Source organism: Bombus huntii, unplaced genomic scaffold (genome assembly GCF_024542735.1).
Source record: "Bombus huntii isolate Logan2020A unplaced genomic scaffold, iyBomHunt1.1 ctg00000057.1, whole genome shotgun sequence".
NCBI lineage: Eukaryota > Metazoa > Arthropoda > Insecta > Hymenoptera > Apidae > Bombus > Bombus huntii.
In genome coordinates this window covers 268054-294822 of record NW_026099318.1, presented here as the reverse complement: position 1 = coordinate 294822, position 26769 = coordinate 268054, and the positions used below count along the sequence as shown (strand labels likewise).

The following is a 26769-nucleotide window of genomic DNA, read 5'->3' as shown; positions in this document are numbered from 1 at the left end:
CTCTATAACTTAACTCGATTACAATTGTTCGAGATTTGTGATAATGAGCTTGGACTCGAGGCGACAACCAGTCGCCGAACGTAGCCGCGGTCAAGGGATGGACGCTTTGCCTGACAAAGGTATGAGGTAATAGTATAGCTCTCCTTAAAAAGAAATAGTTTTTGCGGCACGCGACAGTAAACATTCCAACGGTCTCTGTTCCGTAGCTCGCCACAACCATAGTCTATGACTACATTTAGGAGGAAGTAGACGGTGGCCGCGCGGTTTTTGATTTAGCTTCTCAATTTTGGCTACTAACTATTAAAAATTTGTAGTTCGTCCAAAAATTCAAAATGTGTCTTTCTTCAAATTGATCAATGGTACACTTCATACAGAGCATCACATAAATGAATCGGGTAGATATCTCGAGTCGAAACGATATAAATCTACATTATTTAATGTCTTCAGGATGCATCATGAATTATCTCAAAAAATATGCTTAAGATAGACGCAAAACGTAATAACCACGAACGGGAATTACAAAAACGAAGACTTCTTGGACAAGGGTATCTACCTGGGTACCAAAAAACCAACTTGTATAATTTCAGGCACAATTCAAATGTCGCCGAGACCTCTGAAGAAGTCAATAGCGCCGACGTGGTTGTAACGATCGGTTAGCTAAAACTACTGCTGCACAATGGAGCAGTTGCGTCCCAAACGTACTAAAAGATTTTTGATTAGACATATTCCTGGTTTTGTCATTACAGAATAATCAATAAAAAGGAAGCACTTGAGATCACAGAAATTGTAAATATGTCAAGTTATTATTACCTTTTTCATTTTTATATGTATCAATATTAATAGTATTTTGCATATGTGGTAAAAAACTTTACATAACTGGACTGTTTTAGGTATTGTGTAATTAAGGTTGTATTTTCGACCAATCACGGGGAGACGCAATCACAAGGAAAAACGTCAGCGGGAGTCGTAAATTTCCGTTACGGTTATAATAATCGACGCCGCGAATAGATCGATCTCCTGATTTCCGTTGAGATAATAAGGGTGGTTGAGGTGGTATAGCGCTGCGATTAACAGGGTTATAAACTATATATTTTCAACAAATTGATACCGTTGTACTTACAACCTACGCCGTTGCGTATGATATATGTCGTAGACGACGATTTAGCGTATGAAGATGCGATACACATGCACAATATTCTTTGGTAATCGAGCAAGACCCTTACAGTTGAGTTTCTTGTTGTAGTTGACGAAGCAATAGAGGAGACTGATGTTCCGCTCTCATGCAATTACGGAGGAAAGCTCGGTGTGGGTATGTTTTCTTGAACGAAGAAAGCGGATTCGTTGCTCACACTTTCGTTAGTAAGGTGAAAGTAACGATATGTGATGCCTATTGTTTGTAATCATGTTACTGAGTGGTGAAAGGAGAAGGAAACCTCCTACCAACCTTGCTAGGGGGTCATTGTTTACGGGAAAAAACCGGATTTTCCGTTAGATAAATATCCACTTTTTCCGTTAGGTCACTACCCGCAGTCTCCGTAATTTTTAAGAGCGCCTAATAAACCTAAGCACCTTTCCAATAACCCTCCATAAACCGAAAACCTTTCTAGGGTTAAAAAGTCCCTCAGGACAAAATGATTAACTTAAAACATGTGTTAAAATAATGACGTTGGAAAGTTAAAGTTTTATGGTGGGGCCTTAGGTTTATTGAGGATCTGTTTAATGGTGCTTGGGTCTTGACGGTCTGACAATAAAGGACGTCGCACAGATCATCTTGCGCGAAGTAACGAAGGTTTTGCTCACATGATGTAATGAAATATGTGTCAAAACGTTTTATTATTTTTAATCATTTTGTACACTGCTTCTCTAGATATTCTACAGCCATTTGTTGAACACGAGTCACGTCTTCCTCAGTACCATGCTGCTCTTCAAAATTGATGAACTTTTTAAAGAGGATCTTCACCTTTCTAGGCAGTAATGCCTGAACAACTGCTCTCTCTAGAACTTTCCTGTAAATGCAAATTATTAGAAGGTAAATTCTCTATGAAATTAAAAAGACAAAATATAGTTGAAAAAATATTTTTACCTTCCTATATCAGTATCATTAGATTTAATTAGAGAATCAACATAACAAGACCATATATCCACCCGTTTCGGATAAGAACTTAGAATTTACTCAAACAGAGTTACTGCTCTCTCTTTATTTCTGTAGTGTACATACGTTCAGATGCTGGCAAAGATTGGAATGCTCTCTGCATAATATGCCTCGATTTGTCCCCCAAGCCCATTTTTATTAACCCTTCTCCACAATTAAACCACATCTCGGGAATATGGTTAAATTTTCCAATCATGGTATTAATTGTTTTCTCTAGTTCCATCTGCCTGCTAGCCTCGACATGTACAGTCAACATGTGACTGTATACTTTCAGTGCCTCTTGAAAAACATCATTCAGTGCTTTAGGAATTCCGAATTTAGACTCTAAATTCAACCAAGCCTTCCAAACGTTTAATTTTTCCTTCTGTTCCCTGAAATTAATCGTTTTCACCGCTTCTCTTGCTCTTGCTTTCTCGATTTCTGTTGTTTGTAAATGATATGCCATATACTGTAACCATACTATTGAACTGTCTAGACTAGCTAAAACTAATCTGTGGAACTGATGTACAGAATTTGGTAACTGGTTGTTGGCGAGCGCTTCTTCTCTTTGACGTATTTCATGTTTCTCCTGTCTTTTTTGTTCTCGACGTTAATTTCTTATTTCTCAGATTTGGTTTTTCTTCTACTTCATCGTTACTATCGCAAGATGACTCTTTATCCTGAAAGAGAATTGAGTCAGCATATTCCAAATCTTTTTCGGAAGGTTTGGTCTTCCAGTTTAGTCTTTTCTTCTTCTGTTTGTTCAACACACATTCTCTTTGAATATTCCTTTTCTAAATCTTTCTCTGGTTTTTCTCTGTTTCGTTTCCCTTTGTTTTTCATGTTTCGTCTTCCCGTATCTTTTCAATTTTTATTTCTTTGGCGAGTGCCACATACTCCTGATTTTGTTTCTTTCTTTTTAAGTTATTATTATCATCCGATTTCTCTCTCACATAACACTTCTTTTCAAATGCAGATTTTATGACGCTGAGAGGCATAATATCGGATTTTTGGGAATTTAATGAAGAGTAACATTTAATTTTAGAATGAATAATATAAGGTGTTAGATCTAGCAGTAAACTATTTATGTGACGACGTACAGTTATCGCAGCTAAAGTTCCGTTGCCAATACCTTGAAGGAATATCAAGATAAATCAATTTGTCACCATTAAGATTCTACCACATAGCAATTTACCGCCAGGAAATTGTATTTACTTATTTTGTTTGGCACTTATTTTATGCATTATTGACGATAACGTGGTTATAATCGTCCCAGAAATTTTGTCCCCTATTTTTTTATTCTCGGAGTAATGATTCTTAGACACTATACCTAGCAAGTTATTCTGCAATTGAACAACCAACCAATCAGGCGTAATTTTTTCAATCTTTCCAGTAACTCTTTGCCCTAATTTGACAGATGCAAATGGTCTGTTTTTGTAATATGAATTTCTTGAAAGTTCTACTAATTTATTAAAATACAGGATCAATGGATCCAATGCTGCCACTATTCTACTTTTAGGATTAGATGGATCGTCGTATATTTTCTTTAGCGACAATGTTAGTCCTAATTGTTGTTCTTTCCTGTTAATAGAAAATATTTTTGTCAATAAAATTTAGTTTGTGTGCAGTAGATTAAAATTACTAACGTTACTATGGGACACATCCAAATGGCGTACATTCTGCAACTGGTAAAATAAGTCTTATACCATCTGACCCCATATCTTTGATCGTACAAGGCATACAGTCTCCTATTCTCAGTTTTTCAAAATTCCTGTACCTTCCTTGAGTTGCAAAATTCCTAATTAAAATTAAATTAGGTACTGTAGCAAATACAAGAGCTGAAAGTGTATGATCAGGAACATATTTTGATGCTAGTAGAGCTGCAATTTCCTCACAAGGTGACATGTGACCAGCTGGTAAAAATCCTGTACTAACAGTTTGTCCTTTATATCTACTGACTCTTAAATATAATCCCTGGGTGGATGATTCTATTATTGTGCCCTCTACTTCTTCATCGAGAAAGCGAGAGAGCGGGAATCAAAGACTAATGTAAAATAATGCCTAGCATAATGCTAATGCCACGTATCATATAGTTGCTGAAACTTTCATGCTTCCTACATAGATATAAAGATAAATTGTTTCATTATAAATATTAATAATAAATATTAATTGAATAAATATAGATAACAATGACCACTATAGGTTTCATATATGAAGTATTAGACCGAACGAAGTATGAAATATACTAGTACTCCTTATAACATTTATAATAAAACAATCGTCTACTCAGATTTAATTTTTTCAATTTATAAAAATATGAATTTACACGAACACCCGCACTTTACTTATCATTACTTCCACAACAACGTTCTGTTTCTAAAGTTCAGATTTTTGTAACTGCAGTTAAACGTGACACCCACATAAGCACGCATCATTTTTTTGTATTCTGCTACAATAGCACTTGTAATAGTTCTGCTCATAAAGAAATTTGACAGGCGTGTAATAGACAAAAAATCATTTATAAAGTCGTTTCCCCATTTACCCTTATGCTACGTGCATTGTTTTTTACATGAAAATGCGACGCACTTACAGTTCGCCAGGCCTATTATACCGACTGCCAGTCATTCGGCTAATCCGTTTCCCATTCTTATTCACCATTCTTCACTCGTCCTACACTCTCTCCCGTAATCACTGTAGCGGCACATGAGTCAGAGGACAATTCAAATCACGTTGTTGTTTTGCCTTACAAGTAATGTAAGAACAAATAAACTCCATGCAAAACAATGTCGCCGCTTCGTGCAACCGTAGATCAAACGTAGACGAATTCGAATTTTCCGGTTCTCCCCCGGCCAGTATAAATAAACGGACGCGATCGCGTGCGTTTTAGTGTGGAATAGTATCGAAGAGTATTGAAATGTATCGAACAGTATCGAACAGTACATATAGAGTATCGAATATTATCTACAGAGTATCTCCGATTATTTATCGAATTACGCGACGAACATTAATGAGTATTTATTCCGCGTCTTGTATTTTGTACCAACGACTCACGTATTCGGCTGTAAATAATTTATTTATTTATTTATTCAAGATATATTTGACGGACTGCGACAGCAATATTTCGCTCTCGTTATTTCGCACAACCTATCATCGACCAATTTTCCACATTGGTGACCCCGACTTGATTTGAGTTAGAGAAATTTAGTATTGTGAGTCTGAGTGCGCTAACAATGTTGAGCGAAAACACAACGGTTGCGACTAGTCAAACAATTCGCGTGCCTCCGCTGAAGCCGCAGAAGATCGTGTTCTGGTTCTCTTGCTGCTGGCTCACGATAAAAGGAAGAAGAGGGGCGCGAAGCGCGGGAAGGATAGCGACAACGACACCGACACCGAGGCTGCCACCGTGGCCGCCGCCACCTTTACCATTCGCGACGGTGCCGACGGCGGCAACGACACGCGGAGTGACGAAATGAGAATCGGACCGGTCGATAAGCAAGCTACCGTGAAGGACGTGGAACCGACCCAGGATCAGAAAGAGGAGGAGGTCGCATACCTGCGAAGGAGGGTGCGCTTTCAGGAGAGAGAGACGATGTCTCCAAGAGACGGTTGACCAAGGAATGCACGGAGAGCAGCCAAAAATGATAACATCGACGGTGAAGGACGAGAGGTGAGGATCACCTCTACGAGGGGGACGAAAGAAAATGCTCCCGGGGCCCCAACGGGAACGATTATGGGTCCCCCTCCCCACCTCCTCCACACACTTGGTCAGCGTCGCGCCGTTTCCGCTGTCCCGACGGGTCGGGGAGTAATAATAAACAAACAAAGAAAACGGATAGAGGTCCAGGACCTCGAGATCCACTAGAGGATCTCAAGATCCTGTTCCTCCGCAAGTTGGAAGAGTGAATAAATAATGCCAGGGGGGGGGGGGGGCGATCCTCCCGGCTACGGACGCTGGTGTCATGTAAACTTCAGGGTTGGTTGATGAAATAAAATAGCTGAGTCGTAACACAACTATTAATTTTGTTTTAATTAAACTTTATTATGCATTCAGCAATCACAATGTAATACACACTGAATTAACATAAATCACAATTCACTGCAACCACGTTATGTAAGACTTAGTTACAATGACACGTTAAGTACGCGACTGTTATAAGGGGCGAGACCGATAAAGATATGTTGACTATTCTAAGGATACAGAATAAGTGAAGTTTTACTGACGATACTGTGTCTGAGGAAAGCTAGGGGTGGGTGTGTCTAAGGACACGGGACTATCGGATTTGTTGATGACAATTTTGGTTAAGGAAGTGAGGGCAGTAGACACCATCTCCGATTGGATAATAAGGCGGTTGGTGGACCAGGAAGGGTTTCAGCCGCCCTCGCGAGAAAGTTGCTAACGGAACATAAAAGATGTGAAGAAAACCAACTTTCTATGCTAACACGTGGTAGACAATAAACGTAAAGGATATCTAAGACAAGAAATACTCGCTTGGTCCGAAGGACATTAACTATGAAAATTCCAAGACCCCTGGTGGGTACTTAAGACTATTGAGGGTACGCGCCAAGGATGTGCAGATATCTGAGTGCCATCCTGTCCGCAGAGTGTGGCCCGGTCTCTGATGTGAATCGACGTTACAGTAGCGTAGCCGTAAGAACCGTACAAGCACGATTGCGGCCGGCGAGAGACACCTCGCGGTCGACCGTGGAGTCGTCGGCCGACGAGGCAGGGTTTATTACCGTCATAGGCGGAGGAAGAGGGAGAGCGAGGCGAAAGAACAGGAAGCCCACGGCGCAACCTCTTCCAACGGTCCATGCGCCGACCGACGCAAGAACCAAGGGACGGGTATTGTTACGCCACGAGGCTTACCACAGGCTGTATTTTCTAACCGTCGCTCGCGGTCCTACAACGTCGCAGGCAGACCGTCTTATCTGCCCGCCGGATCATATACAATGTATCGACGAGAGCATAGTTGTCGCCAAGTAGCGAGCTCTAGAAACGTCGATTTTTGACCGTTACGTTTTTCACACAAGAAGAGGCATACGTGATCATAGGCGCGAGCGGTGGCGTGACCCGAGCATAGTGGGGGTCGTCTTCCAAATGAGACAAAGAAATCATCGAAAGACGATCAAACTTCTGACGAGTCAAACGTGACACAACGAGAAATCTGACGAGCAAAATCAAATAGTCTAACGAATTCATCTAGAGATATCGTAAAGTCGAGTCAACTTTATGTAATATATCCATCATATTATTGTAAAATATATTATTTTATGTTAACCTGTTAATACAGTGTTACATTCATTGAACCACCTCTGTTATCTTAACACAAACAGGGGAACGACTATTTCGCGGCGTCGATTAACATAATCGTAGCGAGAATTTACGCTTCTCGCTGACGCGTTTTCCCAGCGAACGCGTCTCTTCGCGAACGGTCGTAACAGGTATCGTCGTCTTTTCCATTGTCGACGTTGCGAACAGGGGCCTCGGCGCCCAGGACGGCGACCAACAGTGGCGGAACAAGGGCAGGGACTTTTCGGCGCCGCTCGACCTCCGGTACGCCCCCGCACGGGAAGGGAATCCAAGCGAGGAGCGGGCAGGGGCGATGGATCCGGAGCGGTATCGCTCACCGTGAGGGACGGCTGGGGCTTCACGTACAGGGATGCGATATCGGTGGTGAAGAGGGAAGTCAAGTTCTCCGAACTCGACTTCACGGAGTTAAGACCGAGGAGGACAAACACGGGGGCGCTGCTGTTCGAAATCTCAGGCCAGGACGCTGGGTGCAAAGCTTCGCGACTGGCCGAGCGGATGGCGGCCACGCTGAAGGATTTGCCCGCCAGGGTAACCGTGCCGCGAAGGACGGCCGAGCTAAGAGTGATCGGACTGGAGGACTAGATCACATCGGAGGAGGTGGCAGCCGCTGTTGCTGAGGCCGGGGGCTGCCACGCTGACGAGGTCAACGTGGCAGTCATACGCTCCGCTCCTCGGGACCTCTGATTGGTATGGCTACGCTGCCCGCAGATAACGGGCAGGAAAATCAGCAGAGGAGGAGACGCCCTACCAGGAGGTAGGATTAACATAGGTTGGTCAGCGGCGAGAGTTTCCCCTCTACCTGCGCGCCGACTCCAATGCTTCAGGTTCATGGAGTCGGGTCACGTGCGCCGGGACTGCACATCGATGGCGGACCGGCCGGAGCGTTGCTACGGGTGCGGGGCGGAAGGACATCGCGCCAGGGACTGTTCGGCGCGAGTACCCATGTGTCCGGTATGCGCGGACCTGGGACTGCCCGCGTAACACCGTATTGGGTCACCGGCATGCAAACTGCCTGCCCGTAAGAAGAGGGCCGCACAGGAAACAAGGACCGCTCCACGCGACGGTGGGGACGTGGTGACGAGGAAGGAAACGATGCTGCCGTGAACTGACCCCACGAAGGCGAGAAGAGAGGACAGAGAAGTCGGACTAAACGACTGCGAGGGGAACGGCCCGGAGGAGCCTATGAAGACGGAGCCTTCCCCGACGTGAGCGGAAGAAGAGGAGGTGGACAACTGCTCCTGCAGTGCAATCTTAACCGCTCCCGCCGGGTTCAGGACTTAATGTTCCAGAGGTTGACGGAGCGGCGGATTGGTCTGGCAGCAGTGGCCCAGCCGTACAGCATTCCCGGCGCGTCACGAGGAGCTGGGGATCTGATAGGCTCGGTCGCCATATTCTGGACCGGGATCGCGGGAAACCCCTCCTGCTCGGCGATCGAGCGGAACGGGGCTTCATAGTCGAGAAATGGGGCGACCTGGCCGTGGTGGCGGTCTACGTGTCGCCCAACATCAGCCGGACCGAATAAGCCTCCTTCCTGGACGGACTTGCGGCTGCGCGAGGCGTTTGGGCGCCTGCCCGACACTGGTCCTCGGGTACATCAACGCCCACTCAACGGCGTGGGGATCCCGCAGGACCAACGGAAGGGGGCGCGACGTGCAGGACTGGGCGTTCGCACTCGACCTCCGGCTTATGAACCGGGGGTCGTCTAACACGTGCTTGGCACGGCGGGGCGTGTCCATAGTGGACCTCACATGGGCAAACCCTGCCGCATCTCGCCGTGTTTGCGGTTGGGAGGTCTCCCCGGCGGAGACCCTCTCGGACCACCTTTATATCTTGATGGATGTGGCGGTTGGCGCAGCGATGGGCGACCGTTCGTTAGGTGCGCGCGGTTCCAGCAGCCCACCGGGAAGGAGAAGAAGATTCCCGCGATGGGCGGTGACTGCTATAGCCGTCACTTGGTAGAACGAATCCCCGACCGACGAGGACGCGGAAGCGGGCGCGACTCGGCTGAGGCGCGACATGCACGCGATCTGCGATTCGTGTATGCCGCGGTCTGGAGCCCCGCGCCGCGTCGGCGCTGTGTACTGGTGATCCGAGGGGATCGCTTGTCTACGCGAGGCGTCCATCCACGCTCGGCGCCGGTACACCAGATCCCGTCGTAGGCGGCGGTTAGACGAAACCACTGGTCCCGGGAGCAGCGAACGAGGGAGATGGCAACTTTACCTAAGAGGAGGAGCAGGAGCCTCAACCGCCGGAAGAAGAACCACGTGTCACCGCGAGAAGTTGGAGCCCGGAATCAAGCGTCACCGAGGAAGAACTTGCCGGGGTGGTCGTAGGCGCGGAAAGCTCGGGGTCCCGATGGAGTCCCAGCCCTCCTGTGGAAGGACGTCTCCGGGGTCTTGGCCCCGAGAGTAACGCGTCAGTTGCTGTAGAACATCGCGTATGACGCGGTGCTTCGGACGCCGATGCTTCCGAACTCGGCACTGGCGTGCTACGCCGATGACATGTTGGTGCTGGTCTAGGGCACGGCATGGGGTAGAACCGTCCGCCTCGCTAGCGGTGGCCTGCGTGATCGCCGAGATCAAGGGATTGGGACAGAGGGTGTCCCCTGAGAAGTCCGAGGCAATGTGGTTTTGCCGCAAGGCCGATCACGGGAGGCCTCTAGCTGGTTATTGTCTGAGGTTGGAGGGGGCTGAGATCGGGGTTGGAACAAGAATAAAGTATCTGGGTCTGACCCTCGACAGCCACTGGACCGTCGGCGCTCACTTCGAGCGCCTGGCACCGTCTGTTGAGGCGACGGCGAACGCCTCAGGATGTTTGCTACCTTGGCTGGGCGGGCCCGACGTCGGAGTGCGCCGGCTGTACGCCGGCATGGTGCGATCGAGGCTCCTCTACGGAGCTCCGATCTGGGCGGAGGATCTGATGACCAACCGTCGCAGTCTCCTAGCGGTCAGGAGGCTGCACAGGACGGTGGCCATCAGGGTAGTGAGGGGCTTGCGTACCATTTCGGCGGCAGCAGCGGCGGTGCTCGCCGAGTTTCCCCTGTTCGAATTGCAGGCCCTGAGGTGTCGCGAGATTTATCCTCACACTCGGGGTCTGTCGGGCGGGATAGACCCGATGGGCGCCGACGTCAGCGTTCGGGCTCGGCGGGCTTTGCTTGACAGATGGCGCGCCAGCCTCGACACGAGATGGGGTGGGCCGGGGATAAGGGTCCTTGGGACCGTCCTTCCAAACTGGGACGCTTGGTTGGACGACAGCGGGTCTCCCCTGACCTACAGGGTGACGAAGGTGCTCACCGGACACTGTTGCTTCGGCGAGTATCTGTACCAAATCGGGAAAGAGGCGACCGCGCGTTGCCACCACTGCAATGCGATCGTGGATTCGGCGCAGCACACGCTGGAAAGTATTCCAGCAGTAGCCCGGCCTGGGCGGCCGGCGCCGCGACATCATCGTGGAAATCGGATGGGACCTCTCGCCGCCGACGATCCTCGAGGCGTTGTTGGCAAGCGAGAGAAGAAGGATGGCCGTGACCTCCTTCTGTGAGCAAGTTATGCTTCGAAAAGTGGCCGCGGGGAGGATGAGGGTGCGGTACTCTCACCTTGAGATGATTGACTTGCGAGGGCGCTGCAGAGGCTGTGGGCGCGCTTCGGCGAGGCGCACTAGGTTCGCCGAACCCCCCGGTGGGGTGCAAACTTAGGCGCTGGTAGCTCATCGCCCCGGGGCCGCAAAGAATCCCGGTAGGGGAACCGGACTGTCGGGCACGGCGGCTCCGGCGACGAGGCGCGGTGTTACATGGCCGCACAGCGCTCCATTAGGGGACGTATTAAGCGCGGGGGGGCGGTGTATCGCTCACACCGGTTCCCGGGCCCCTCTCGATCGCAGCCGGGACGATCATCGTGAAGGTTTTAGTCGGTTGGAGTCCGGCATTACCACGCCGCTTTACCCCATCCTCCATCCGCCGCTTTGCCCGTGCGGATTTCCTCCATGTTAATAAAAAAAAGGCTACTACAAGACAATAAAATATTCATTTAAAATACCCCTATAATAATTCAGCCATAGGCTTACATGTATGATTTCATTTAGCTGACACGCCAATTTATACATCGACTGTTCTTGTAGCATCGAAAAGCTCAATTTATCAAGCAATTCACAATTAAACGTTTGTATATATTAAATATTATAACCACCGATTACATCAAATTCAAACTTTTTAATTTCCACTATTTATTAGTGCTTATAGGCGACTAATTGTCCTCTCCACATCACACGAATATACCTCTATCTCCTTACTGTTCATTAAACGGTCAATTAATAGTCTATTAAAGTATTTATCACGAATTGTCTCTCCTCAACTGTCATAACAACATCATATTTATCTTTTTTCGAAATTTTAGTTGGCTGTCCGTTTATGGCACGGATAAGCTCATTTCCCTCATTAGGAAATTCCGACTTACCAGTCCTCCCAGGGCTATAATTCAGAATTTGAGTGGCCGTCTGTTTATGACACGGACAGGCCCATTCCTCTCGTTAGGAAACTCCGAGTTACATGTCCTTCCAAGGCGGTAAATGTAATGACTCGAGGCCAGGAAAAAACCCAGGAAAGGATCAGCCGGAAGAGTACGGTGGAGAGAAGAAATACAACGGCGGGAGGAGAGAATCAGGAACGGGGAAGTTTAGTTCATCTTCAACCATCTGACATTACAGACTTAGGACGACAGTGGTCCTCCCTTAGTTCGGTTAAGTGCTACAACTAGTACAAATAAAGTGCCATCTAAATCTAACACTCGAGTTATTTCATCTCCTCCATCTTGAACGTTGAGTTATTCGAGGTACGCGATATCGACCGATCGGTTTGACCTGACCGGTTGCTCTTTAGTCGATAATACACCACAATCTTATTTGCGTTATTACAACCATCCACTCTTATTTCCATTGTTTTAACAAATTCGAATTATAGTTATTACACGTTATATTTGTCGGGTTTACATTAGAATCAGGGTTAACGAACCTTCGTTTGCATTACACGTATCGTTATGCAACAGAGAAGACTTCGACTAATGCAAATACGATTATCATAGAACTGGACAAGTAACCGTGGTAATTAGATATTCGAGAAACTAATGACAATGATCTTAGGTTCAATAACGAATCCGCGGTCGACGGGATGATAGATGAACGTGCTCACAAAATCTAAGTCGGACGTGCAATATTCACTGGCTGTAAGGGGTTACTCTTTTCGTCGATGAGATCGCGAGAGAGAATGACTTTCCCGTCCCGATGATGCCACAGAGGAAAACTATATGGGGTGTGTCTGAGGACACGAGATCATCGGATTCGTCGAGGAAAGCCTTCGTTCAGAAAGTGGGGGAATTTGGCGTTGCTGCTAATTGGTCAATCTCCATATCGGTGGTTAGAAAAAGATGCTAGCCGCCCTCGAGGGAAGGTTGCTAGTGGGAGACGCCGTTCGTTGAAAATAGGTCTCTCCTATTTTCCCGTAGCTGGGACAAAGACTGTTTGTTTGAAGGACTTTAGTCAACTAATTCCTAAGATTTATAACGGGCCCTCAGGCTAGCTGAACATGTACTGCGGAGACGCATCGACATCTGGCAATCATCTTGCTCGAAGAATAGGGTCTGCGTGTGGCGAGCCACGGGACAGAAACCGTTGGAATGTTTACTGTCGCGTGCCGCCACGAATATTTCTTTTAAGGAGAGCTATAGAATTACTCCATACCTTTGTTAGACAAAGTGTTCATCCCGTGACCGCGGCTACGTTCGGCGACTGGCTGTCGCCTCTAGTCCAAGCTCATTATCACAACTCGCGAACAATTACAATCGGTTTGAATAACTACAATTGTTTAATTGTAGCTATAGTAGACTCTAGATTACAATGTTGCGGGATTATCCAAAATTCTAAAGGTGTTCCACAGAGGTGTCGTTGTACAGAACTCTGGTGGTGCTTGGTGACGATTCAGCAAACACAGCGCGGAGTTTTGAGGGTTTGATCCTTTCCCTGATTGAATCGTGATGTGACAGGTAGTACCTGTTGTCTGAGGGATGATCTGCCTTGGAAATGTGAACGATGTCTGTAGTGGGTTGGGAGACTGGCCTCCCCCCGATGACCCGCCCGAATTGCATTCTCTTGGTGATGATCTTTGGTAGAGAAGAAGCGTTGGGCGTCGTGCTTGGGACGTCGTGGCAGCCAAGAGTGGCTTCAGGGAGAAGTCTGTGGTACGCGACTTGTTCGATGTGGCGCTCTGTGAAACCAGTAGAGAATCGTTGAGATCAGATGGAATGTTATGTAAATTACCGATGCCATTTGAGTGATTAGTCATGGTGGTAATAATGCGTAAATCATTCTGATTAGGCCCAATTGCAGGTGTGGCGCATCTGTGAGGTGGCGAAGTTGGAGTCGTTACGTTAGGTCTCGGAGAGTAGCTGTCCGATGCCATGTTTCTAATCCTGGGTGGTACAGGTGACGTGATGTAAGATAGATCATTGAACGTCGATACGTTGTGTTGGACGCTCATCGTGGAAGTATTGCCCGAGGAAGAACTGCCCCTGGACGGTTTGATCATAATGGATTTCGAAACCTTTACAGTACGTTCCGACTCAATGTTGACTTTGCTGTCCTGGATGGGACTCAACCCGTTGCTTTCTAGGTTGTGAACTACGGTTAAAGAATTATGAACGTTCTGTAACAGATTAGGAGAGATTAGGTTTTGAAACGAGTTGTCGCCTGGTGAGACCTTCTCTTTCTTCAGGTCCAAAGGCTCGTTAAAGTTTGTCAAATTCAAGGTGATTTGTGGCGTTGGGTGAGACGATCGAGATAATGCGGACGCGAACTTGGTTGTCGTCAAGTTGCGTGTGGGTAATGAACTGCGGGTGTCATGCAATGAGTTCCGTCCCTTGGCTCGCTCAATTATATCGATGGCGCGTCCTTTACAGTCCAGAAATTCATATTTAATGTCTAGTCGTTCCTGTACTGTCTGACCCTCGTCTATCCCGTCTAAGTCGCATTGATGTTTTTTACATATTGCGTATTCGACTTCCAAGTCTTCTAACATAAATGGAACTGTGTTTAGTGATCCCTTTGCCTCATAATTATCAAGGATCGTTCGAAATTTCGCCACTTCCCGTTTGGATACCTCCCGCTCCAGCTTCAATTGTTTTATGCGTGCTTCCTGGTTAGGGGCATGGTGGCTTGGCGCACGATAGCTCTGATAATTTACGTAGGTTCGGCGTCCGAGGTGCTTCGTGACTACCAAGTGTGCGACTTATCTTAGTCGTGATAGGCTTGCCTCGGCTGTTCGTTATCGCCGGTTACGGTGCAACGGGATGTTACATCGTGTACCTTGTGGTGAAGGTGATTCCTTCCCGATGGTGACACTCTGTTGATTGTAGCTCGTGGATTCTGATATCCTCCGAACTGATGCTTCCTCCAACGGCACCGAATCCGGCTGATATTTTGCGTAGGTTCTGCGTCCGAGTTGCTTCGCGACTAACAAGTGTGCGACTTGTCTTAGTCGTAATAGACTTGCCTCGGCTGTCCGTGAACGCAGGTTACGGTGTGACGGGATGTTGCGGAAATATTTCAAAGATATATAACAAATACAGAAAGTTGATAGGAATCGCATTCAAAGATAATGGTTTATATGAAATAAGTAGTTACATTGAAAGGCAATAATCTCACGCTACAATTGTGGGAAAAATGACAAATAAAGAAAAATATCACAGGATCTTAGGGCATATAAACTTTAATTATTTAGATACAATGTGTAGGAAAAAAAATAGTTGAGGGAATGCCAGAAAATTTTGAACAAGTAAAATTAAAATGTGGTACATGTATCCAAAATAAAATGCACAATTTACCCTTCCAAAACAACAGTAGTAGAGCACGAGAGATTTTAGAATTAGTACATACCGATTTAAATGGACCTCATAAAAATACCGGGTTTGATGGATCCAAATATTTCTTAACATTTATAGATGACTACAGTAAGTGCGCATTGATTTATACTTTGAGATCAAAAGATGAAGTTTACAATTGTTTTCTTGATTACATAAACAAAGTTGAAAATCTTACTGGAAAGAAGATAAAGAGAATAAGATGCGATAATAGAAAAGAATATATGAACAAAAACATGTACAATCTAACTAGGGCAAAGGGAATTGTCGTAGAACCATGCCCACCTTATGTTCACGAATTAAATGGAACAGCTGAGCGCTACAATAGAACAATTATGAATTCCGCTAGATGCTTATTATATGATTCAAAGCTGAATATTAAATATTGGCCGGAAAGTAATTGGAGCTGTGGCGCAATTAAAAAATAGAACCATTACGAACACGTATGAAAATAAAACACCATTTGAAATATTTTTTAAAAGGAAACCGAATATAAATAATTTAAGATTGTACGGAAGTAGAGTTTTCGTAAGAATGCCTGAAATTAAAAAAAATTCGAAATGGGACAAAAAAGCAGATACTGGGATACTTGTAGGTTATGAAAACAATGGATATAGGATCCTAGTTAATAATAAAATTATAATTGCAAGACACGTAGAATTTATAGGTGAAGATGATAATTTAGTAGGATTTCAAGGAGAAGATGGACCAAACAATGAAACAGAAAAGGATTTAAACGAAAAGGTCGAGCAGGCCACAATAAAAGAGGAGAGAAATTTAAGTAACGAATCAGAAAGTAAACTTGAGAACACAGAAAATAATTTGGGATGGTCAGAACGGGAAAGAAAGAAACCTCAAAGATATGGCCAAGCGAGCTCATATTTCATTTATGTGAATGTAGTTAGCGCAGGCAGTCCTCAAACCTATGAAGAAGCTTTAAGTGGAGATGACAGCATTTCATGGAAATGGATGTAGAAACAGCATTCCTAAACGGAACTATAAAAACGGATGTATCTGTAAAACAACCTATAGGTTACGACGATAAAAGCGGGAGAGTATGTAAATTATCAAAAGCGTTATATGGATTGCGTGAAAGTTCAAGAGCTTGGTATGAATGTTTCGACAAGTATATAAAAAGATTAGGATTTCAAAGAAGTAAGAGTGATTATTGTCTGTATATGAAGTATGAGAGCGATGATGTTATATATTTAATTCTATTCGTAGACGACTTATTAGTATGTGGAAAAAACAAAAGAAAAATCGATGAGATTAAAAACAAATTGTCAAACCAATTTGCGATGAAGGACTTAGGTGAAGTAAAGACTTACTTAGGAATAAACATTGAGTACGATAATAAGAAGTGTGAGATGAAATTGGATCAGAGTAGTTATATAGTCATTAGCAAGGCAATAAAATATAGAAAATAGTAAACTATATTTTATACCAATGGAACAAATCTTAAGTTTAGAACCCGCACAATCAGCTTCAGACGATATAAGATATAGAAATCTCGTAGGAGCTTTATTATATATTAGTTCTGGAACAAGATTAGACGTTAGCTATAGTGTAAACTATTTAAGTCGATTTCAAAACAGTTACAACGAGACACACTATAGATATGCATTGAGAATTTTGAAGTGCTTATATTTAACTAGGAAATTAAAATTAACTTATAAAAAAAATTTGAATGCTGGAGTTATTGATTGTTTTGTTGATGCTGATTGGGCTGGAGATAAAGTAGATAGAAAATCCACTACGGGATTTATTATAAGATTTTTCGGAAACGCAATTTACTGGAAATCGAGAAAGCAAAGTAGCGTGACAAAATCATCAACAGCCGCCGAGTATGTAGCTTTATCGGAAGCTGTGAGCGAAATTAAATTTGTAAGAAAATTGTTGAAAGATTTTAAAATAACGATCGAGACACCAATAAAAATTTACGAAGATAATTCTGGAGTGATTGCGATATCAAAATTTGGAAACTTAACAAAAAATTCTAAGTACATTGAAGTTCACTTCCATTTTGGGAACGAAAGATACGACAATAAAAAGATTGACACTATAAAAATAGATTCAGAAAATAATGTAGCTGATATTTTAACGAAGGCTCTAGGGAGGAACAAATTTGAAAATTTTAGATTATTTTTAAGAACAGTTTGATTGACTTATAAAAGGAAATGAATATGCAGCACAAAAAATTAAGGAGGTGTGTTGAGGTATGTATAATTTTCTGTGCTGGACTAGGTTAAATGCGTAGTAGAGATACTTCTATGTGAATATCAGTGTGTGGAAGTATGTGTGTCCGAAGCGTCTCGAAAACAAATGAATGTAAACTCTTCAGTCGGTTAAGAGTCGTCGAAGAGTCGGTTTACAGTCAGGTATAGAAGAAAATGCTGAGACGCGTGCAAGTGTGTATCGATGAATATATAAGGAATCGTCCATGAAATAAATATTTCATTATTTTAATATTAATCCTCAGTATAAATTTAGTGTTCCTATAACATTATTTCGGCCTCAAAGATCCACAACTTTCAACAAGTACGATAAAGATGGAGTTGACAAAACTAAAGCTAAAATAGTTAGATTTAACGTCGGTGATTTTATATTACGCAAAATTTTGATTTTGTAATAGCAGAGAATTTTGAGGGAGACAGATATTCTAAAAACGTTAGACGGCAAACGCTCTTACAAGTACAGTCACGACAGGTTGATGAAAGTGCCAGATAGTCGCATTCCTGCGGATTTGGACGTTGGTAGTAGCGGCGAGGACAGTGCCCAAAGCGATATGGGTACCCCGACCCCTGAGGGTCATTAACCCAATGCCACGAAGCTGAAGCGGTCGTGTACTCACATGCACTGCCAGCGACAGTGCCACGAAGCTGAAGCGGTCGTGCATTCGCACGCACTGCCAGCTGCAATGTTACGAATCTAAATTGGCCATATATTCGCACGCACTACCAGTGACAATGTAATAAAATTCTGTGTGGTCGTGCAATCTACAAAATCAAGATTCAACTGGGTACAAAATCGCAAATAGTCCATCATGCCATTACGACCCGACTGATAAACCACAGGATGCAACTAGCACTTTGAATACAAATTATAACGCTACAAATTCTCGTTCTCTTTCATTTTTCTGTTATCAAACCTCCGAACGAAATTTCATTGTTGGAATGGACCCTTGACTTATTTGGAACATTTAGTTGAACGGTAAATAATATGAGTTACGTCGAGTCTAATGTTGGAAAAACGCAATATTTTAGTTACACACAAGGACGTGTGATTGTCAGGATGGCCTTGTCGGAGATGAAAGGACATCGAAGCCTCCCCTTTGGAACTTCGGGATAATCCCCTAACACCGTAATCTAGATTCTACCATAGGCATAATTAAACAATTGTCGTCTTTCGATCCGATTTGTATTTGTTTGAGATTTGTGATAATGAGCTTGGGCTCGAGGGGACAGCCAGTCGCCGAACGTAGCCGCAGTCACGGGATGAACGCTTTGTCTAACAAAGGTATGGAGTAATTCTATAGCTCTCCTTAAAAGAAATATTTGTGGCGGCACGCGACAGTAAACATTACAACGGTTTCTGTCCCGTGGCTCGCCACACGCAGACCCTATTCTTCGAGCAAGATGATTGCCAGATGTCGATGCGTCTCCACAGTACGTGATCAGCTAGCCTGAGGGCCCGTCATAAATCTTAGAATTTAGTTGACTAAAGTCCTTCAAACAAACAGTCTTTGTCCCAGCTACGGGAAGATAGGAGAGACCTATTTTTCAACGAACGGTGTCTCCCACTAGCAACTTTCCCGCGAGGGCGGCTAGCATCCTTTTCTAATCACCGATATGGAGATTGACCAATTAGCAGCAACGCCAAATTCCCTCACCTTCTGAACGAAGGATATCCTCGACGAATCCGATGATCTCGTGTCCTCAGACACACACCATCATAGTTTTCCTCTGCAGCATCATCGCGACGGAGAGTCATTACTTAGAGTCTGTACGCTCGGTGGATATTCCACGGTTTCGCAAAGAGTCCGACTTATATTTTGTGAGCACGTACACCTATCATCCCGTTGACCGCGGATTCGTTATTGAACCTACGACCAACATCACTAGTATCGCGAGTGTCCAACCGCCGCGGTTGATTGTCGAGTCGGTAGCATCCATACTCGTATTAATAGACCGTACCTTCGTTATAACAAGACGATGGCCGATTCCAATGAAGATTCATCGAACGCCCACAACCTTATTCCTGACCCTTCTCCGACATGTTTAATTCGGTAGTATTCAGGAAGTATGTGCCAATTATCAACGAGTGTTGCATCAAAGTATCTGAAACTACATGTATCGTTACAACGCACGACTCATCATCTATCAGAATATCTGTCGAAAATTCTTCGAGTGTACAATTTCTTCCGGACCCGATACCGCGAAATTCAACAATTTTCTGACTTAATCTGGACGCCCCAATTTTCACATACTGATCCGCTCTCATTAAAGTTAGTTCGCTACCGGTATCTATTAGCGCGCTCAATTCAAAATTTCCGATCTTAACGCCTTTACCACGCTTCGTCTGCAACGATTGCCACATACTAGAAACAACTTTATGGGACTCGCTCAGGTTGTCGCACTTCGATACGATGTGTCCGTACTCTCTACACTTAAAGCACTTAGATCCTCCCGACCTATTCGGGCACTCTGCACACTCATATTCTTCGCCGCCGCAATTGTAACATCTCGTCTTCTTCATATCTCCAGATTTACTGGGCTTCCTGCTCCTTTCAGTTTTGGCTACCTTCACAATCGATTTTGCTCTGCGATAATTCTGTTTCTCGTACATGATTAATCTCTTCCTCAATTCTGTAATGGATGTAGTACCGTATAGTGTAGACTTATTGTTTTCTTCATCTACTAATCCTTCTACAATATACTCCACTTTCGCCTCCTCCTCCATATCAACATGGCTGGCTATTTCAAGCATGCGGTACATATAAGCCAAGCATGTTTCGTCGCTTCTCTTTTTCGTATCTCTAAGTCTTTGATGTACTTGCCGACTATTAATCTTTTTAGAGAATTCTTTAATCAGTCCTATCTTCAGCTCATGCCAAGTCCTAACATGGCACTCGAAACTCGCGAATATTCTACCTGATCCTTTCAGCAATCTCTTCGGATAAATCGCTTTCTGTCCCTCTGACCACATGCACATGTCTGCGATTTACGACACCCCCCAGGCCCCTCATTCATGATACCACAATAATGTACAAATTGCACCAATTCTTTTTAACCTGTTACATTACAACGTATTACAAGTTCTACAAAGCTATAGAAACATTAACTAATAGACTTTTATAGTGGCTTGTAGACTTATATTATAAATAACAATAATGTAAATTATACAAATATTAATTCATAATAACAATAAACTTTTTAATTTACTTTTTAATTTTAACTTAATTTTACTTTAAAGGAATATAAGCATAATTAAGAGAAATGTGCGCGTTTCTATAAGAATGTTTTAGTGAAGCTTTTATTCCTGTATGGAAACATTATTATAATATGATCTACAAAAACACATGCTTTGATGTGATAACGAATAATAAAATTGACAAAATAATTTAGATATGGAACTTAGTCAGCTTCGTTAATAATATATAGAACTTTCTATAAAAAACTCATTAAACATATATTTATACAACTTTATTACCGACTTTAAAACATATTATATAGTTTCTAGTAATCAAATTGTAAATATAGTAAACAAATAATTGTGTTAAGTTATTGTAAAGATCCATAATCCATATAACATGACATATTACGTACATACGATTATTGTAACATTAATCACATATATATACAACAATACAACGTTATTATTACTTATTTAGTTATTACTTATTATTATTATTATATTAGTAAAATTTATAATATCGAGTTTTTCAATCAGGTTTTTTCAAATAGTAGTTTCATAAGGTTTTGTGCTCAATAGAATCACACAGTTTTCATAGTTGTCAAACACGTCCACATTGCGTATAAGTAGCGTTTGCTTAGAATAACGTCGTTTTTGTACCTCACAACCCTACTAAGACTGTAAAGTGATTTTGTGAGAAATGTTTTTATAATTGGTACTCCATTGTATAAATATCCCAATACCTGATCGTTATTTTTACAACCGCGGACGCTAACAGAAAATTATTTTACGTGAAGATACAATGATGGAAATTGATAATTGTTCGACTAATCAAGTTACATCGGATGGAATTTAACTTTTAGAGAAAAATGGCGCACCCGGGAGAATAGATCGCGTTAAACGCAAATTGAACTGAAAAGTCGTTATGTATTTAGAGGACTTGTGTGTAGAGGATGGTTGGTCGTGAAATTTATTAGACGAGATTGCCCGTTATAGAAGCCGTCAGTATATTTTAAAATGACTAAATACATAAGAACAGATAATGCTCGCAAAGACGCTCGTACTAACAGATTCGCTAAGACAGTGTATAATCGCTCGCGGATAACTCGTTAGTAACTGATCAATACTCGGTAGATAGTCGGTAGAGTCATAGGACGAGGCGGATGGAGAGCGTGCACACGGAATGGAGCAAATATTACGCACAGCTGCCATTATTGAATAACGTGAAGTTTCCACGTAAAACGATAATCAAACCCGCAGCGGAAATTGAGTTACACGGGTTCTGTGATGCCAGCGAAAGGGCATATGGAGCATGCGTTTACCTTCGCCGGATGGTCATGTCTGTACACGTCTCCTCACTGCGAAGTCGAAGGTAGCTTCACTCAAATCACTAACCATTCCAAGGTTGGAACTGAGTGGAGCACTCCTTCTCGCGTCACTGGCCACTACAGTCCTCCAAGCCTTACGAAGCAACATTGCTCGAACCGTTTATTGGACTGACTCCACAATCGTTCTACATTGGATCAACACATCACCCCACCCCCTCCAGTGGATTACATAATGGGCGACCTTCCAGCTGCACGGATAACAGAATCTCGGCCATTTACCAACGTCGGAATCGACTACTGCGGACCGTTTTACATCAAGGAACGAAAGGATCGCAACCGACGCAAAATCAAGGTATACGTAGCAATCTTTGTATGTCTTGCAGTTAAAGCAGTCCACATCAAGTTGGTCAGCGATCTCACTAGCGAGGCCTTCATTGCTGCTCTGCGAAGATTCATCGCTCGCCGAGGATTCTGTGTGACAATTTACTCCGACAACGGTACCAACTTCGTTGGCGCCAACAATGAATTACGAGAGCTCCGAAATCTCCTGCAATCTGATGATCACAAGGCACAGGTCCAGTCCTTTTCAGCCGACCGACGGATCGAATGGCGCTTCATCCCTCCCAACTCACCTCACTTCGACGGGTTGTGGGAGGCTGCAGTGAAGTCTTTCAAACGACATCTCAGACGTGTCGTAGGTAACGAGCTTCGAAAACCTTAATACTCTCATCATTGAAATCGAGTCTATCTTCAACTCCCGCCCGCTGACTCCGATATCTTCAGACCCAAACGATCTCCTAGTTCTCACTCCCGGTCATTTCCTCATCGGAGATTCACTAACAAGTTTCCGAGAACGAGATTTCAGGGACACGCCATCCAATCGTCTCTCCTGCTGGCAGCATATTCAGAAACTCAAACAACATTTCTGGCGCCGGTGGAATCGAGAGTATCTAAACGGGCTACACATCCAAAACAAATGGAGCAAGGGCAGTCACGACATACGAGAAGGCACCATCGTCCTTCTCAGAGAAGACAATGTTCCCCCGATGCAATGGCCATTGGGCAGAATCATCAAGGCCCAACCCGGCGCAGACGGCATCATACGCACGGCTATCGTTCGAATGGCGACGAGTACCCTCGATCGGAGCATCAAGCGGATGGTACCACTACCGAGCTGAACGACTCCAGACGACTCCGAACCAATCAACAGCACCGAAGTCTGACAAGAGATCCACCTGACAACATCACACCATATCACTTCATCGGTGCCCTCTCAACGGGGGGAGGATGTTACGTCGCGTAACCTTCTACCTAGCCCAGGCCACACACCGCGGGCAATATGGCAACCAGATGTCTTCGGATACTCACTGCGTACCCTCAATAGTCTCAAGTATCTTCCATAAATCTCACGAATTTCCTAGTGGGGGTCCTTCAAACCAAACAAACGTCTGTTTCCGAAGAATTTCTAAAGACCATTGTCTACTACGGCTAGACAAGGGAAAGTCGGTTTTTCTCTCGTATGATACAACTTTCCTCCCACGAACCACTTTCTCTCGAGAGCGGTTAAGACCCTTCGTTTAACCAATTAACAACGAAGCCTATTTCCCTCACTCTCTTAACTAAAATCATCACCAACAAATCCGATGGTCCCGTGCGCTGGACACACCCATCCTTAGCTTTCCTTTGCCACAGCATCGTTTCCGAACATCACTGATTGTACATCCTTCGAACGGTCAACATCCTTTAACCGGGTATACACACTCCTAAATCAGTCACTCATTCATCTCGTACATACGCACCAGCGTAATTGCCTTCGTTATAAGTTGTTAGAATAAACGGTGAAATATAACTTACTATACTGTGTCATATTCATTCAATCACCTCTGTTATCTTAACCGAAACAGGGGAACGACTAATTCGCGGCGTCGATTAACCGAATCGTAGCGAGAATTTACGCCTCTCGCTGACGCATTTTCCTCGCGATCGCGTCTCTCCGCGAACGGTCGTAACAATATCATACGTAAAGGTGTAACTATTTAGTGTATTAAGTTATTGGAAATATGAATTTTATGACCCTGTCAATCGCTATATTATACCATATCATCAATTACCCCTATTATCCCACAAGAAATAAGAGGATCGATCTGTTCGTGGTGTCGATTCTTATAATCGTAATGAGAATTTACGACTCTCGTTGACGCGCTTCCTCGCGATCGCGTCTCCTCGCTGGTCCTCGCTGGTCCTTCGAGCTGGATCACGTGCCACTGAAAAGTGCACTTACCAGTAACCATACAGTGTCACGTGAATTCAACATTTTATCTACTTAATCACCTAATCACACGAGTAGCCATCGGAAAGGAACTCCTCCCTCGCTAAGCATATGCGCGACCCCACGCCGCACAATAACGAATGGTAACCGATTCCCGGACCAACGTCCAGTTCTTCAAGATAAGCTCGCTCAATCTATTAAACTAACACATGGCCCACGCTGAACAGATCAGTACATTGCGGCGGAGACGAAGCGCCTTAAGAAAAATTTAAAAAGACATAATGCTATTCAAGGGATTTGTGGCGGATCGGTACCAACAGGACTCCGACAGGTCGAGGCATCAACACGGTCGTAACACCTCTAGGGCGATCCGGGTACCAACCGTCAACACCAGAGGGCCGCTACGACGACAACGAGTCTGTCTATCTCGCTAGCGGTCGAATATAGGAGGCATGATACAAATACCGCACCTAGCTAGATTCCCTCTACGTCTAAGGCAGAGACTACAGGGCATAGCCTTACTGACGAGTCCACCGATAGTCCCGGGACGAAACGCTCAGTCCCTTTTCACACGGCAGTGCCATAACACTGCCAAAATGACTGCAAGCCTGGATTCATGAGCATGAAGAGATCGTTGATCTCGTTGATCCTGCGGCTGCTCGAAATATATCAAGTAAGTCTAGTTATTTTTCTCAATTCGATTAGTCGATGTACAAAATAATTTTTAAGCAACGCAACCTATAGTCGCTATTAATTCAAAAATAGCGGCTATAAGGCGGAAAGATCGTGAATTTAAGACTACGTCTGATGGCCGACATATTGTCACAGTAGAAAAAGATGAACCAGAACGCAAGAGAAAGAAGAAATCTGCACTTTTGTGCAGTGATTCAGAAGACGATTGTGGTAAGAATTGGGGTTAGATTTGGGGTTAGGAATTGTAGAATGTTACGTTTTGTCTGGCTCGTTTTGGTTGCGTTGCCGTTAATTTTTGAATTTAGACTAAATTGTAGTATTGTCTGTTATATAATGCGATTTGAAATTAAACTCCACGTTTCGGCTAACCTGCTATGCGCAGGAGTGCTAGCACGGGAGAGGATTAAAGTTGGTGAAAATAAATGTTCGCTTAATCCTGCTATATTATTAGACAAATATTCTTCACAAAAAATGTTTATTCGTATTCTAATTGGATATTGACAGAATAGTCGTTGAAATTTCGAATGCTCGGAGTTACAATCGTTCGCAATACGTTTCGCTCTTATTAATTACAAGATTTTAATTTCGATAGATTTTCGATAGTTTACAAATTGACAAATACAAACGCGTCGATTAACAAGACTAACAAGAATTGAAAACTAATAAAACAAAGAACTAAAAGCTAACGAACTAAAGGACTAGAGAATCTAAAAGCTGAGAGCAAAAACTAAGAGCTAAAGGAATTAAGAGCTGAAAACTAAGGAACTGAAGAATTAAAAAAACAAAGGAATTGAGAAATTAAGAGCTAGAGGAATTAAGAATTAATCGCTATGAACAAGAAATTGCTTGCCAGGAAATGAGAACTAATCGCCAAGAACCAAGGAATTAATCACCAAGAACTGAGGAACTAATCACACAAAACTGAGGAATTAACTACTCTAAAACTAAGGAATTATTACCGCTTCTTCTATGCCGCTACGCTTATTTATATTTAGGTCTACCGTGGAGGGGTTGTCATGTGACGGGTTATTCCGTGGGGGTTGTGAGGTTCGAATTTAGTTTATACAAATTGTTAAAATTTATTTAAATTTCAAATTAGAACGCTCACTCGCGCTATTGATAGTTTTAGCCTACGTTACGGCGCGTGCGCAGCGCGGGACGTGACAAGAAAAATGTAAAGTAATTCAAAGAAACAAGTGAACGAAGCCAATGAATTTTTATGTTACATGATCAGAAGATGATGTTCGGTCTGTAGCCATGTCGCAAGCAATGGATAAAAAACGTAAATATAACGATAGTTATAATAACGTCAGCGTAAGGAGTGGATCCACATTAAAGTATCGAGGTATAATAGTAATATATAACCTATAGTAAATTTTGGTCTGTTGTTTAATAACAATTTTGGTATCCGTAGCAGGAGGGTCTGGAATACATCGACCATTGAAAAAGTCAAGAACAGAATGTATACCAGGAGCGGAATATAAAGCATCAAAGGCTGGAGGTGATGTTAAAAGGAAAGGAAAACCAAATCCATATGCTTATGTACCTTTGTCAAGAGCAGCATTAAACAAAAGGTAAATAATGATACCATGAATTTTGATTTAAATCGAAGATACGCATTGAATTGATTCATTTTTATCTTTAGAAAAAAGAAGAAAAATGCGAGTAAATGTTTATAACTTTATAACTATGAGAAAACTCGAAGCAGCCCGAGCGCAACT

The 26769-nt window shown here is 43.6% G+C and overlaps 3 protein-coding genes and 1 pseudogene across 4 annotated transcripts in view; 2 read left to right on the top strand and 2 right to left on the bottom strand.

Moving 5' to 3' along the window:
* The window catches only part of LOC126875728 (uncharacterized), a 303269-nt gene that overhangs the window by 99565 nt on the left and 176935 nt on the right, over nt 1-26769 (bottom strand). The window contains exon 1 of one of the 2 annotated variants that reach the window (XM_050638609.1): nt 12951-13167. The exons of the other annotated variant lie outside the window; for it this stretch is intronic. The gene's annotated coding sequence lies outside the window, so the exon portion shown is untranslated. Of the gene's footprint in view, nt 1-12950; nt 13168-26769 lie in introns of those variants that run through there. 2 annotated transcript variants of the gene reach the window in all.
* On the bottom strand, nt 1844-4483 carry LOC126875769 (uncharacterized; annotated as a pseudogene).
* Nucleotides 9939-10982, top strand: LOC126875768 (uncharacterized). Its single transcript, XM_050638641.1, has one exon. It carries the CDS (start codon nt 9939-9941, stop codon nt 10980-10982), a length of 1044 nt encoding a protein of 347 aa, XP_050494598.1.
* LOC126875750 (RRP12-like protein) lies at nt 26241-26713 on the top strand. Its single transcript, XM_050638638.1, has 2 exons — nt 26241-26393; nt 26463-26713. Exons 1-2 carry the CDS (start codon nt 26306-26308, stop codon nt 26624-26626), a joined length of 252 nt encoding a protein of 83 aa, XP_050494595.1. The 5' UTR covers nt 26241-26305; the 3' UTR covers nt 26627-26713.